This window comes from Apteryx rowi, unplaced genomic scaffold (genome assembly GCF_003343035.1).
Source record: "Apteryx rowi isolate R43461 unplaced genomic scaffold, aptRow1 scaffold_193, whole genome shotgun sequence".
NCBI lineage: Eukaryota > Metazoa > Chordata > Aves > Apterygiformes > Apterygidae > Apteryx > Apteryx rowi.
In genome coordinates, this window is record NW_020448230.1 from 26,609 (window position 1) to 42,520 (window position 15,912).

The 15,912-nt window shown below is 40.0% G+C and overlaps 1 protein-coding gene across 1 annotated transcript; it reads left to right on the forward strand.

Annotated features, from left to right (window-relative positions):
• The first annotated feature begins 1,211 nt into the window (after positions 1-1,211).
• On the forward strand, positions 1,212-12,820 carry NTPCR (nucleoside-triphosphatase, cancer-related). Its single transcript, XM_026062781.1, has 5 exons — positions 1,212-1,224; positions 1,737-1,899; positions 3,061-3,157; positions 6,443-6,652; positions 11,956-12,820. Exons 1-5 carry the CDS (start codon positions 1,212-1,214, stop codon positions 12,022-12,024), a joined length of 552 nt encoding a protein of 183 aa, XP_025918566.1. The 3' UTR covers positions 12,025-12,820.
• Positions 12,821-15,912: the final 3,092 nt, after the last annotated feature.

Sequence of the window (15,912 nt, forward strand, 5' to 3'; positions counted from 1 at the left end):
ATCCACTTGAATAAAGGCAGTTGACTGGGGAACACAGAGGTTAGGCCTGCTTAGGCCTCATCTATGTTCATTTAACTGAAATTGAATGCACTGTTTTAATTAGATACATGTTCAATTTTAAGTCTTCTTAAACTTAGTTTGAATGACTTTAACTTATTTTGGCAATGTATTGAATGAAGGTAACCAAATTAGAGATATCAAATCTACTTAGCTGAATTAGTATAAATTCCCTTGTAGGGACAAGGCAGTGGAAAGATTGTAGGTAGTGATGGTGCCACATTTGTCATTTATTGTTGTCCAGACAGCAGGAATCCCTGTGGCTTCAGTTATGAAAAGTTTGCTTAACAGTTTGACTAGATGCCCTTGAAGCCACAGAAGATTTTACCATTGATACTGACTGTTAAGAAAATAGTTCCTAAAACAGTTTAAAACCTGAGAGAGAAATGAGGTATATACATCTTCTTGAAAAAGATTTCTGTCAGCCTCTTTAGGCATCTTACATTTGGCCTATACTCCTTGACTCCAGGAATTTAAGGCTGTGTTCTGCTGGGTATTTTCTGTCTTCTAAGGCTGATTTTTTTATTTTTATTTTTTGACAAGAATGAAATCAATGAATTGATAATTTTGGATTTTGTGAGAGGAGATAAAGTTGAGCTTAAAAGGAGATTGTTAAGGAATGTGCTTGTACAATGGCAAAGGAAAGAATTAGCTCCTTTGTGGGAAAAGAGAAAGTGTTTGGAAGGTGGCCAGCATTCACATAGTAGAAGGTATATCAAACAAATGTCAAAGGAGGCATCAGATAGGAAGGACTTTAAGGATCTGTCTTAGGGTAGGAGAATGGATTACAGGATCATAGGGTAGTTCATGTGGGATGGGACATCAGGAGGTCTAAAGCAGGGTCAGCTGTGAGGTCAGGCCAGGTTGCTCAGGGCTTCATCTAGCCTGGTCTTGAAAACCTCCGAGCATGGAGACTGCACCACCTCTCTAGGCCACTTGTTCTCGTGCTGGATTGTCCTCATACTGAATCAGGTTTTCCATACGTCTAGTCAAAACCTTTCTTGTTTCAATTATCATATGTTAGAAGCCTGTTCCTGTTGTTGGGGGAAAAAAAAATATATATATATATATATATTTGCCATGTAGGACCAAATATCTTGAGAGTATTGAGTTCTTTTGATTTTTAGGACGTCAGTAGCAGTTGAATGTGCTTAATGCCTTTGGAAGGTAGGCTCCTTGTAGTTGCGGTCAGTTTTGACCTAATGATCTAAAAAGGGAATGAATTCAGCTGTGTTCTTTAGCAGTAATGAATAGTGGTGATAGAAAGGGAGGCCCATCATTAACTTCCAGCTAGCTTGGATATCAGTTGTATAACTGCTTGGCTCTTAAGCTAGGCTAATTGTTCTTGTTCTTGCCTGCACTGGGGCAGGCTTTGTAGCCTGCCTGGAGCTCAGCACTATCTAAGCAAACAAGTTCACTGCTGGCCTGGGATGTTTGTACCATTCTCTTGTGACTTTGCTGTAGGCATACTTCTTAAAAGTTAATAAATTGTTACGGTGTTAGTAGAAAATGCATTTTAAAAGATGCTTTTGTTCTTTCCTTTCTTACCATTTAAAGAATTTGCAGACTTAGAAAGTAATCCACGTTTCTGCTAAATCATTGGCGTGGTTTTTAAAAATGAACTTTTAGTGTAAAAGAAGTTTAATACTGTGTGCTTTTTGCTTTCTCTTTATTTTTAGGGATTGGAAAGACTACTTTGATCCGGAAAGTCACTCAAGCTCTAAAATCCACAGGGGTTCCCATTGATGGATTTTACACAGAAGAAGTCCGAGAAGATGGCAGGAGAACAGGATTTGATGTTGTCGCTCTCTCTGGAAAACGAGGACCTTTATCTAGAGTCAGGTACTGATGTTTTAATTGCTATAAGGGGGTTGTTGTTTTAGGCTTGTCCTCCAGTTTGTCAGCTTGTTAAATGTTCCTCCATAAGGTGATATCTAGCACACTTAAAGCTTTCGTGGTCAGGTTCTTTGTTCAGTTCTCGTGCTCTGGTTAATGTCTGTACTGTATGTGTAAACACTTGCTCTGTTGCACAGTGAAACATTGGAAATGTGCTGGAGGGTGTTCTCCCTTGCTGTGTGTTTTACACATGATACACGGGAAGCATTGCAGAGCCCTTGTTCTTATACAGGCTGTTGGCTCTTATAGAGTCAAGTCTCTTTAGGACACAGTGACTAGCTTGTAGTAGGCAGGATTGTTTCTTAAAAAAAAAAAAAGCTGGGAGGAAAATTACTTGTTTCCATTAGCTAATGTAAGGGGACAGAAGCTGAAAATCAAGGGAAGTTTCATATAACATTATTTTAATGAGCCACTGTCTGGCCCACAAATCCCACAAGTGAGTTTTAAGCAAATGAGGGTTTTAGAGCCCTACTAAGAGATCTAAACTGCAGAGGGGCTTACAGTCGTTCCTGATTCTGTTGACTTAGCTTTCCATGCTTCCTACAAAACTCAGTCTGTAGATTTGTCAGGTGCGGCATTTGCACCTCATTCAGACATAGCTGACCAGACTAACTAGTTTAAATACTGCCAATGGAGGAAGTTCGGTTAGGATAGTGTGATGCAGCACAGGCAAGCTGTCTGAGTATTTTCCCAAGATTGTTTAAAGGTTTTGCATCCCATACTGAGCCTGAGCTACTGCAATGATGCTGCTTTCAGTGTCACATTACCTAATTTAAAGCTTGCTCATATACCTGCATGAACTGCAGGCGTGTATTTTGATTTCAGTGTAAACATACCTTCTGGCTTTTAGATCCCATTATCCTTTGGTACAATGTTCAAATTTAAGCTTACATAGTACAAAAGTAGCTTATGGTATATTTATCTTCAGAAGGTATACTATCTGCAGTATGACTTAATGTGTAGTTTGCAGATTTTCTTTTCTTAGAAGAATTAAGGGGAATTTGACTTATTAGGATAACAATTTTCATAAATCCACTTTAATTGACTGCAGTAAATTCTCACTAAACTCATGTTACTTAGGAGGAATTGTTTCTTTTTAAAATTCAGTTCTGATTCTTCTACTTCAAGACGTGAATGTCGGGTTGGACAATATATTGTAGACGTCGTTTCCTTTGAGCAGTTGGTTCTTCCTTTGCTGAGAAATGTGAGTATTACATTAAAGCTGCTGAAAGATGGAGGCTTTAGGATGAGCAGTGTTATTCAAAAGCCTTTATAGGCCCTAGTTTTTGATGATAATAAATGACCTTTCTGGGGTTTGACTGATTCTGATTGACTTTAGGGAGCTGGAGGGCAAAACTAGCTTGTTCTCTTGTGCTTATAGTGGTGGTTGAGAGCTCACTTTCCCTTCTCATTCTTGATCTGACATCCTCCTGTGAGCAGGCCCTCCTCGGAGTGAGAGACAGGTAATAGGAAGCCACTGTTTTGCATATTGGAAGACAAATATGAAATGTATAGCTGGCTTTACCCACACAGAACTGGGATGTGTCAGCAGGTTCAAGAAAAAGGATTTTGCTGCTATTCCTCCTCTTAAAATCTTTTTCCTCTATTGTGCTGATGCCTGTTTTCTTCCAGTAGAAACAGTATTTGTTTCTTGAATCTAGGAATTATTTTTAATTACCACTGTATAAGTACCTGCAGACTGTTATGTTTTAATAGCCTTCCGATAATTTGAAATTCAGCCTGCAGGACAATGAGTACTCTGGCTGCGACAATAGAGGGACCTGCTTTTTATTTTAGATTATTGTTTTTTCTTTCTGAATACTGTGTGCTCAAGGCACATTCCATAAGTTAAAGTTTGCCAGCAACATTGGGTTAAAGAATCTCACAACCACACAGTAGTATAAATTGGGGTCTGGTTTTACAGTTTCTAGTTCCAGGCACATACACACTAATACAGATAATATTTCCTCATTTAAAACTTTTATTAGAAACAACAGCTGACTGTTGTACAGTGAGTTGGTTTGATATATCTGATGTGATCCCTTCCTTTACACACAGTCTTTCTTTTTCCTGTCCTTCCCCTAACGTGCTATTACAATAGTGCAAGAGGTATTATGATTTTTTTTCCTTCCCTTTTTCCTTTTCCTCCCTCTTGCCCACCCTAACATTTCCCCTCTCCAAAATTAAACAAGAACAGATCTGATGTTGGCAGGAACATCTTACAAACTGTGTACAGCAGCTGCTGAGCTGTACTACTAGAAAAATCCTATTGTGATTTTCTACACTGTCAAAGCTCAAGGGGCCAAGGAGTAAGGAACTTTGGAAGAACAAGAAAAGAAAGAAGTGCAGGGAGCAAAAAGGAGATTGAGGATCCATTCCTTGTTTTTTGCCAAGGAACGTAAAAGTCCAAGAGTAGGGAAGCAAAGGTTTTGGGGGTAGAGGAGAAAGGGAATATGTATAGAATGGGAGAAATGTGTGTGTATATATATATATTTTTAATGTTTAATTTCAAAGTAACTTATTTTCTATATTAGTAAATAGGCTGATAATTTAAATAGACAAAAAAGTCTTCATTAAGTGTGGGCTGTCCTCTGAACCCTTGTACTGCTGCATTAAGTTATGTGAACCCCAACACAGACTTTAGTRGTAGAGGGTGTTAGTAGTGGTCAATTGTGCTTGACCATTCTCACTGAAAGTACTCTTAGTTGATTTGGTGGGTATGTGGTCATGCATGTTAGGTGGTACAAAATGAGAGGAGAGTGAGAGAGGAAGAGCACAGACCTGCAGTAAGAAGAGACAAATGAAGAATGAAGGCAGGAGAACCAAGGATATGGTCTGGTTTGCTCAGAGAAGCCAGGAGAAGGCGTATGCTATTTAGTCCTGGGGACAGCTTCAGCTGTTAAGGCTTGGATCGCATTGACTCCAGTAAGAACAGGAACAGATCCTAGAGGAGAAGATCTCTCAAGCTTGGGAAACTCTACCAGGCAGGACTGGGGATTCTTTTCAAAGCAAAAAGCTCCGTTTCTCAATGTGTGACCTAGTGACTAGTATTGGCTTTCTATTTCACTGATCTATGAAAGGATTTTAGATAAAACAGCTGCCCAGCAGGGACTTGGCTTGAAAAGATTTTMGGATGCATGTTATGAAGTTTTTCCACTTTCCCAGAAGCAAATACTTTGTCTTCACAAGGGAAAACATTTAGATTTTTTTTTCTTAAGGTTCTGTATAATATGGCTGGTATCAGTATTTATTCATGGATTTATGGTGGCTTTCTGACTTGAGTTGATTTGCTTCTCGTATCTTCAAATAATGGAGTGCAATTCTCAGTTACTTTCTTCCAAACAGGATGGGTAGTGCACTTCCTTTTCAGTTGAGTAGTTCCTTCACTTTTCAAGTTGTCTTGCTCCCAGTGGTGATTACCTGTGTTCTCCCCTAGACTTCCCTGCTGCTCACCAGTCTGCAGCACAGTACTGCTTGGAACAGTATTCATTTCGTAAAAAAAAGCAAACCAACCACAATTGTGGTTAATCTTTAATATGGTGCATATCCTATGATTCAGGTGAATGGCTGGTACTACAGAGTAAGCTATGTAAGGAGAATAGAATGGAAGAAAGATAATTATTCTGACATGAGAGAGGAAAGAAACTGGAAAAAAGTTAGCTGTTCTGAGAGAAATGCTATATTCGACCTTCTTGGCACTTTTTATTTTGTTTTTCATTTGGAGGGTTTTTCATTTGGGTCTTGGTTTTGGTTTTTGTGGGGGGTTTTGTTTGGTTGGTTTTGTTTTTCCCTAATTCTAGAGACTCTCTATTGCACTGTGCCTCTGCCTTGCTTACTTTTGTGTAAAGTTCTAATCTCAAATCTGATGTTCAGGTCAATTTTGTGGCAAGAGCCAAAGCTGTAGATCAGACAGAAAAGGAAGGCACAATGTGAAGGACTATGTTCTTCTTGTTTATGGAGATGTCAGCATTCCTCTGTTTACACTTAGGCTACTGACTTGCTGTTTTACCTTGGACAAACTGTTTTGACCTCTTGAAACTTTATCATGATGCTGCAAGTACTGGAGTGAGAGTTAAAGTTCCTGGGACCAGTCTGGGTTTGTTCACTTTTGCAAGGGTTAGTGCATGCCTGAATTTGCAGTGTTAGGGACTCAGCTGACACAGTCAGAACTGCTTCCATTTGATGCTGAAAAGGTAACTTGCTGTGCTGAGTTCAAGCATGAACTTTATATATGGGACAATATCTTCACATATATCAATGTACAATAAAATTCCTAATCCTAATCTTGCAAAAAATCTTTGCTGAAATAGAAATGGCAGGTTTGTAAGCGTGTGAGTGACCAACAGCAGTTTTGACTCTGCCAGTCCCTCTAGTGTTACAGTTCAATTGGTTTCTTTTGGAGGTATCTTTTTGATTAGAATAGAGGTTATTTCAGTTATTTGTTCTAACTTCAGTGTTGTTTACATTCTTTTGATGTACTTTTCCACAGGTAAATCTTGGCAGTGATGCAGAGAAAAAAATTTGCGTCATAGATGAGATTGGTAAAATGGAACTCTTCAGCCAGTCTTTTATTCAAGCTGTTCGTCAAATGCTGACTGGTTCAGGGACCGTGATACTTGGAACTATTCCAATACCTAAGGGAAAGCCGCTGGATCTTGTTGAAGAAATAAGAAGTAGAAAAGATGTTAAAGTGTTCAATGTGAGTAGTATTAAATATTCTTAAAGAGCCTTCTGTTCTAGGTTGCTGGTTTGTATTTGGCTCTGTTTAAAAACTAATTGTTGCTACCACTGGATAGCTGTGGGTAGCTCATATGAAATTAATTTTGTAGTTTCCATTCAGTTCTTAATGGGCAGATGTTCACCTTAAAAAAAAAAAAATCACAGTTGGCACTTACTGTAGCAGTTTTACACAGCTGGCTTTGCTTGTGAAAGGCTGTAGAAGTAATGATATGGTTGTTTTTGAAGGTTTTCTTGCTGTAATATTATTGCCACATAAGTATTCAGTATTCCTAAGAGTTAAATCTTTTAAAGTATAGTCAGATTTTTGTGCAGACTGGCTTGCAGAAATATTACCAGTAATCATATGCAAGAAAAAAAAAGGCAGCAGTAGAATTTGCAGAAACGATTGCTAGAAGAAAGACACTTGTAAATGGAGTGCGCTTTCTCTGGAGTCACTGAACGAATTTTGGAATTTATTATGTTATTTTTACAGACATAGTTTTCAGAATATTAGAGCCTCAAAGTGCGTTTCTGATCATCTAGGGAGAAATTCTCAAAACCTCACCCCAACAAAACATAGCTTGTTTACAGCAGTACAAGCCTGAGATTTGCTAAGTATCTGTAAGTGTCCCGGATGCTTTACAAAAACAGGCTAAATATTGCTCACATCCCTTTATTTTATTTTTCTGCTCAGTGTTTACTGTTTCTAGTAGAAAACAAAGCTGTATATCCCAAACTGAATTTTAATCTCTATAAACTACACATTCAGTAAGGTGGAAGTTGCACATCCTGGCTTATTAGTAGAGGTAATATGCTTTAAAGCAGCGTACTGTTGCAGCCTGCTCTTTAGCTGAAGCCGATCACAGTGAGAATGCCTACTTTGCTGTGATCCGAGCGAACGAGGAAGGAAAAGACAATATCTCAACAGTTTTATACTGAGTGGTCTTATTTACTGCAGACAAAGCAAAGTCTCCTACTTTTTTTTTTCCCCCCCTTTTCAAAGTGAGACTTGCAAAACTGCAGTCCTCAGAAAAATCCATTGCCTGTTCAACTAAGTGCTGAAGCAATCTCAAGAGCAAAGACAAGAGATGATTCCTTTCCCCATGTACACGTTCAAGTCCCACCTTTCCCTTCAGAGATTAAAATCCACTTTTCCCATCTCCATGCTGATGTGTGTTAGCAGTGAGGCTACTGAACTGGGCATGTGTGTGGATGTGAATTTTGTATGACTTGCTTTACAGCGGTACAGCTGGGGGAGAGGGAATGGAGAATGCCTCCCTGAAAACAACACTGTGTCTTGGTGCTTAGGATGTGCTCATAGCAAGGCAATAGTGTGCGTTTGGTCCCCTCAGGGGAGGAAACAGAGCACTGGAAAACAGCATTTGGCTTTTCAAGGGAGCTTTTGAGACTGCCAGGATCACTTTATATCAGGTGATGTTCTGATGTTCTGCTCGACCCCGGGTTGTTAGGTGTGTCAGTCTGCCAATACCTATGTCTCTTAAATGCAAACGACAGCCAGCTGAAATCTTTCTGTTGATTTCACTGCAGCAGTGGTTGCAGGCTGCTCTAGCTAGCTTTGCTAAAGAGTGAGCTCTCTTGTTTATGCTGCGGAGATTAGGATGTTTCTTTGTTTAAATATGGAGAGTTCTCTGGTGAGTCCTTTAGCCAAAAGCATGGGTGTGAAATTTGTGACAGATTGCAGTAATTCCCAGGCGGCAGAGACCTGCTATGCTGAAGTGTTGTATAGGAGAGCATCTGTCTTGATTGCTCCTGTGACACTCTGCATGCTCTTTCCCAGCTAGTTAAAATGTGTGCATGAGCAGGAACAGAAGCAGCCTTTGGGGAGTCAGATGTGCTGTTGGCTGAAGTAAATACTGCATCACCAGCTACGTTCTTGCAGGGCCGTGGCATGGGGAGAATGTGGAGTGCCTAAATAGTTCATGATTAGTCATATCTTGCTAACTTTTATGATGCCTGGAAGCATGCAGAAGTAAGCAGCCACCTTCCAAAAAAGTTTTTTCTTCTTTGTCACTTACTTGAATGCAACTTAATTCCATAGTAACTTAGCAGAGTTCTCTGATCCTTCTCTTCGTGTCACTATAGCAGTTCTGATGTTTGATGCTAAGTGCACAGAGACAGCTGTTTTGAGTTTTACAGTCCCTTCTGTCTTGAAAGTATTCTCAGTTGGTGTAAATGGGCCCAGATGCCCTAAAAGCAGTTGAGGATTTAGTCCCAAATGTTTAATTTATTACCTTTAGAGCACTTAACAATGGGAACTCTGATATTTAACACATTTTTTTCCATCCTTGCCCAATTTCATTTTGCTGAGAATGAAACTTTTCAGTAAAAGCGTAGGGGCTCTTTTTGCACTGCTTGGGTCTGTGTAGTTTTGCAGATGTGTCTTAAATAGGCTCAGATTATCCTTAGCAGCTGGCACATACTCATTTTCTCCCATGTTTCCACCTACTGGTTTTGCTTCCATGAAACCTGTCAGTGAAGTTTGGTTGTGTGTGCCTTTTTAAGAAAAAAAGTAAGTAGTTAAATGCGTCAGAATCCTGGCAGCTCTTACTGTAGGATAGATGTATGCCCTCCATTACAGGGCAGTAGAAAGGTGATGCCCAGCAGCTGGTCTCATATTGAGCAGGAACAATAATCTAATGCTGGACACAAAATGGTGCCTCTTCTGTCACAAGCAGTTCACTTTCTTGCAGTGATACCCAGGGATCTTCACTTCTGCTTGTGTCATTGTCCATGATACAAGTTCATATAGTAAAATACATAAAATGAATGTAACAGGATATCTGTCATGGACAGAAGTACATCTGACCTATGGAATAATCTCTCTGAAAGATGACCTTTTGTGGAGTCCCTATCTACCAAAGTTCTTTCCATCTTTCACATTTTATCTTTTTGTTTTGGAAGCAAAACTTTGGGTTTTGGCTTATTTTTTTGGTATAGTTACCTGGTATTTGGTTTTGTGGCATCTGGTAATTATATGTCAAGTCCTGTCAATATTGAATCTAGTAAAGTGGGAGGTCCTAGATACAAAATCTTTAAAATCAAATGCTTGAGATATTGTTGATCCAGCTTTGTCAGCTTATTTTGATACATGTTGGGGAATATGGATTTATTCTTTCAATTCTTTCCATTCTTTCTTCCTCCAAAGAAGAAAAGGTTCTAGTTGAACAGACTCCACAAGTGTGTTTTATTTGAAAGTGCTTGAGGCTTTGAGGGGGAAAAAAACTTTTGTTCTCTACTCTTGCCCGCTTGGAGTCTTGGTGCCTAATTACCTAAATGCTTAGTAAAAGCAGTATCTACAGATACTTTCAGCTGCCCGACTAAACATCTATCCATCTGTTTGTACATTCAGTGCAGTTATTGGCAGGTTTGTTCTGTCTGGGAAGGCTGCCTGCACACAATGTCTCCAGGTCTTAAGAGGACACTGCTATCTATCAAGCAGCCTTTGCAAAGCAGTTGTGAAAATTTCCCAGCACTTGGCACCTTCTCTCTGATGCTCTCTCTGGACTTCTGGCCTGTAGGTATGGAAAAGGGACAGATAAAACGTAGTATTGTTTTTGTTGGCTGTGAAACAGTGGGAAGAGCTATTAAATGTTCAGAAGGTCCTTTGAAAGTCAGAATATCAGGGCACTTGCTGTGAGATTTAGTGTTTGGCTCATCTATGCCTTCTGTACCTTGGGGTCCCACAGTAGCTTTCCTAATGAGCAATTCCATCTTTTGTTGTCTTGCTCTTTGTTGCTGCAGGTTTGTTCATCTTATAATGGTGTTAGAATGATACTCAGTAAAAACAGTAACACTTGCAGACCCTTCTGCCTGCCTGCCTGCTTCCCTCCCTCCTCCTTTTTGTCCCCCCCCCCTTTTGTTTTCATCTCACTTTTTTTGGCAGTCCCATGGTGGTGTGCTCTCTTGAATTCAAGTGATACAGATCCCTTCACTGTCTCTTCAGGTTTACAGTGTTGGTTTCCAGGATTTGGATAGGATGTCTGTGACTGTAAGTAGTAATAGGTGCCTAGGGCCAAATTCCTCCGGTAGGACTGTCACCAGTTTGTTTACAATGAAAAAATAAAGACTTTCTCTGGTTGAGTATTAACTGTAGTACAGGAAGGGATACAAATCCATGTGCCGAGATTTTAAATGCAGCTACAGGGGATGCAATGAAGCCTTCCTGGCTGAAAGTTTTATCCTGTGCATACTGCGTTGTCTCATCTCCTTYCTCTTCAAAAGCAGCATTTCTCAAACTTTGCTAAAAATATGAACACCCTTACTTTTTTTGGCTCATCTGTCTTTGTGTGACCCCTTCCTGCCCTCTCTGCAGGGGTCTGAGCAGTGGGGAGAATTTCTGAAGCTTTCTAAATGAAGCTTTTGCTGATGCTTCACAATTGCTTTTTAACCCTTTCACCATGCCAGTCCCTGTCTCTGGTTAAGCATGCTGCAGTCAGGCACACAGCATGGGGCACTGCGGGTCTGTGGGCACTGCAGCAGATCCAGTCTGCCGTGACGGGGGGTAATTCCCCCCCCAGCTCTGTGCTCTGTTGCTGCTGCACCCAGGAGCTGAGCTCACTAGCCTAGCTTGGCATTTTAGTTATCTACAGGTGCTGCAATGCAGATGGGCCCAGCAAAACCAGGACACTTGACTCTCTGGGTTTTTACATGTACTGGTGTTAAAGCCCAGCATTTGCATAGACTGGTCAACTAAAGGCACACCTCACTGTAGTACAAAGCCTCCCACCCCCCCACCCCCCCGGCTTTTTCAAGTAGTCTTATTTTCTTTCAAGGTATTTTTCTCCTGTGATGATAAGGTTTCTCCGAGTACACAGTTGCATTGTCAAGCACTGAATTTTTCACTGAAGGTGTGTTTGGCTGGGTATGTCATCCTAATAAATATAATCCTTTCAACTACTGAAGGCAATAAGAACTCCTCTTTAATAGAAAATGATATCTGGTAATTGAAAAGGATTTTAGTAATGATGAAAGTACAAGGTGGCTCTTTGAGTGATTCTTGTTAGTTATTCAAGCATTGAATAATACTGCAAAATACTGTGGCTGATTAAATCAAAAAGATCACTGAATATTCAATTATGTATGCAGGTTTCTGGGTTTAGCTTATTGTGTTCTCAGTAACAGGAGAAGGCAGGTGTTTGACACTTAAGGGTTCTCCACTGAGAAGGAAATTCATTTGAATCTCTGCTTTGTTTGTTTTTGAAGGAAGCCATGATATGGGGATTATTTATCAAATCACCTCAGTTTTAATTTCTCTTTCTCTAGGTTAATAAGGAAAATAGAAACAGCATTTTGCAAGACATCTTGGCAGCTGTGGAATCCTGCAGAAAATGAAGACCCTTCTCTTGCCTGTAAACACTAAGCTTTTATTTTTACAAAATACTACATTTTGCAGATCTTTTAGAGTCTGTCCTTCCTGTGTAAGCCACTGGAGGGTTTACTGGATCCTCCAGGGTAAGCAAGGTAAAGCTGGCAATACTTTAAAATGTAAAAAATGAGATAGTAGGATTCTTGTTTATTCAGTTCACAAGCCTATCAAAAAATTGAAGAGACCTGTAGTTAACATCAAATACCTGTAGTTAACATCAAATTCTAATCTGGATATTTGAAAGTTAAGTGGCTGACTCTGATCCTAGTTACACCATGTGAAAGCAATTAACTGTCAAACATACTGGAGCTATGTCTGATAGAGATCTTAATCCTTCAGCATGTGACATGGACTGTTCTGTCTAGAGAGCATTTTGATGTGGGTAAAGTCCCACTGAGTAATGTGCACTGAGTACCTGGAGCTTTGTCCAACTCTGATGGAACAGAACTGTACCCAGAAAGTGTGTGTGCTCTGCCTGCTTTATGTCTCTGTTAACTGCGACCCAGTTTAGGTGTGTCAGAAGAGTGTGTTTCAGCAGGGCTGCTGATGGTTCATGAGATGGAAGGAATACCTGATTTCCCAGCACCCCCTCCCTAATTGCAGTGTAAGAAGGGTTACCCAAAATTGCAAGCAAACTTACTGTAATCCCAAGAGGAATTTACAAAATTCTACTTAAGAAAGAAGAATAACCAGCTCCACCCTCTTCTTAAGTAGCCCAGACAATAGTTGATTAAAAGGTTGTATTTTTGTGTTTGTTTTGAAGTTTCTGATGGCAATCCTGCTTCTCATCCCCCTTAAAAAAAAAAAAAAGGCTAAAATTTAAGGTCCATGAAGCATAGTCAAATCATGACATGTTTTTCATGTGGAGTTTAATAGGTCAGGATAGACTTAATTCTGCATTTGTCTGTATAGGTTTTACAATCCATTATGGTTTATTGATACTTACTTTTTTTCTTGATAGGTTTTTTTTTTTCTCCTTATTCAGTTCTGTGCATGCTTCATGGTTAACAGTGAAATGAGAAGTGTTTGAGAGTATTAGACAATGTGTTTCCCTAGGAGGTTTGCAAATGTGTTCAGGAAAAGTGCTACCACTTAATCAGTTTTGCAAGTTATGAAAACAGAATTCCCTCCCAGGTGCACACTTGTTCATTGTATGATTTATAGTCATCTCTGGCTGTAAAATGATGTTAAGAATTCAGTCTTTTCTGTTCTTAACTTTTTTCTTTTCAGTTCAACAACTGTTAAAATGAGCATAGTATTTAAAGGCATTTTCAAACAACCATTTAGTTATTTATTTCTATGAAAACTGGCATCAAAAGTTCTTTGGGGCTAGATGGGGACAGGCATTTTAACAGGTACCTTGGGAACAGGTGGGAGCATGCTGCGACCATCCATACTCTTTCCCATATTCAGGGTGAGGGTCTTGTGCAAACATTGTCCCTCCACAGGCCATATGAGGTACATATGGTCCTATTCCCCAGCTGCCCCATTATATCACCATTCTGCACAGTTCGGATGACACTGTTTACTTCATCGTATTTGGGGGTTAGGGAATTCCTCCCAGAGTTTCCCTCCTTTGGGTGTGTGCAGCTCCTGGCTGCTGTTCTCAAAATAAGACTGTGCCCTGAAGGTATAGTTAATCTCTTCATTACTACTTGCAGCTTATTGTGTGTAGGACAAGAAGCATGGATATCTCCAAATTCTGGCTGTAACAGATTGGTACTGGGAAATGCAACCTGTGTGAAAGAAAGGTCATGTCTAAGCATGACTCCTACCCTGGCATCCCCTAGATGTTGGCTCTGGTGGGGGCTGCAGGAATTCTCCCTTCTGAGTGGGCTAGTTCCCATCCTAAGTGTTGACTGCGGTGGTATGGCTCCACTGAGCTTGCTGGTCCTGAAAGGACTGTGTGACAAGAAGCATGCAAGGAATTTGTTTTGTATTTTTGTAGAGGGTACTCAGTGTACTTGTCTCCTAAAGTCGTAGCAGCTTTTCTCCATGGCTATCTGGAGGGCTCTTATTGAATGAAGCCAGTGTGTCAAGATTTGCAGTAAGAAAAGTAGAGGCAGCTGGCCTGCACTACCTGAGGGCTACTGCAAGGCATTCAAGAGGGAGCTCAGACTTGAACTCTTTGCCAGTACCCTTTCTGCAGCAGCTCAGAAGTGATTAATACAGGTGAGAAATGATACAACTGCTGACTTGCCTCCCAGAAATCTACACACAGTCAAGGCCCTGGATAAAACCTGAGGCTGGATGTTTTCCTCCTCAGTACAGGAAGAGGCACAGCTCCTGCCACGTGGAGCAGCTGCTTTCCACATTGCTGCTGTAGCAGGAGACTCTTAAAACAAGGGGCTCCTTAGCCTAAGTAAACAGTGTTTTTTAGGACCAAGTGAAATAAGGAGCTCAAGTCTTGTGTGCTGAGGTGAGTGTCTTCCATAGACATAATGGTCCAGTTGTGTAATTAGTACTAATGCTTTTGACCTCTGGTACTGCAAAGTTGGTTTGCCTTTTGTGCTCTTTCCTACCCTTAAATTTTCATCCCTCATGCACAACAACTCAGTGGGAATTCACTGTGCCCTGCTACAGTACTGGTATTAGGTAGTTCTGTGATCAGTCTTAACCATTTTATACTTGGGCACCTCCTCCCACCGTGTGCTGTATTAACATCAGATCTGTGTAGCTCATTTCATGGTCATGAGACTCATGGTCAGACTTTTGCAGTCATCCATATGCCTTTGTGTGGGCTCCATTTTATATGCATAGAAACTTTAAGTAGGAGTTTGCATCTGCAACTTTACATGTACAGGAGTAATAGTGTTAAAAGTATGCCTTCTAAAGAGGGTGTGAATGCATTAATCTCAAATACATTGAGAAACGTAATGAAAATTCCTTTTACTGAATTTGAGAGGTAAGACAGGGTGGAAGAACATTTTGCTTGGGGAACAATTTGCTCCTACTTTACCTAGAGACATTTTATTAAACAAAGTATAAAGCTGAAGAAGTGAGAGACTCATTTAAAAAAAAAAGTATACAGCCCAGAATTGTATGACTATGTAAAATTATTAGTTGATTCTTTCATTCCTTTGCTTTAATTTGCTGAACAGGGAGAGGACACTGACAACTCTGATTTTATTTAAATATGCCAGTGTATTTGAAATACAGCTACTGGAAGGGAGCCAAAACCTCATTCAGAAAGGAGACTTAAACAGAAGCTATAATCTAGATGTTTCTGAAATACAGGTATCTAAACCATAATGCCTGGACAGTCCTACAGTGGACTTTTTTTTGAAATCTAAAACACCATTGAGGTACCTTGCTAGAGATGAAAGAATTGGGACCAAAGCACTTTTTTTTTTTTTTTTTTTTTTTCCCCCAGGGCGATGTGCCATAGACTTTTGAGCAGGAGCCTCTCTACTCTTAAATGTTGGATGTTAAGGTATCTCCTACTGTTTTACAGGGAGAAGTCAAGTCTCTTCAGCTGTAAAAGGTACTGCAAAAGAATAGTTCTTCCAATGGTTAAGCAGTTGTTACCAAGTGCTTTTTTTTTTCCATCCAGCATTTAGCTGGCATTTAGTGAAGCACTGAAATGATCTACAGCTGTTCAGAAAAAGACCATTTTTCTTCAACACTGAGGTGCATGACAAAATTTTAGCAAGGTTGAATCAGGACTGCAGTTCAGTCTTAAATAAGGACTGACCTATCAAGATAAATAAAATGGAGATATTTACCACTTTTCTGGAGAGGTTGGGGAGGCGGTTTCTTTCTGGAGTGATGCTGAAGTTCAGTTTTCCAAATTCCAATTCATCTGGAAATGTTAGAGTGCATCACTTTATGTAATATTTGTTCCTCTTAAGAGT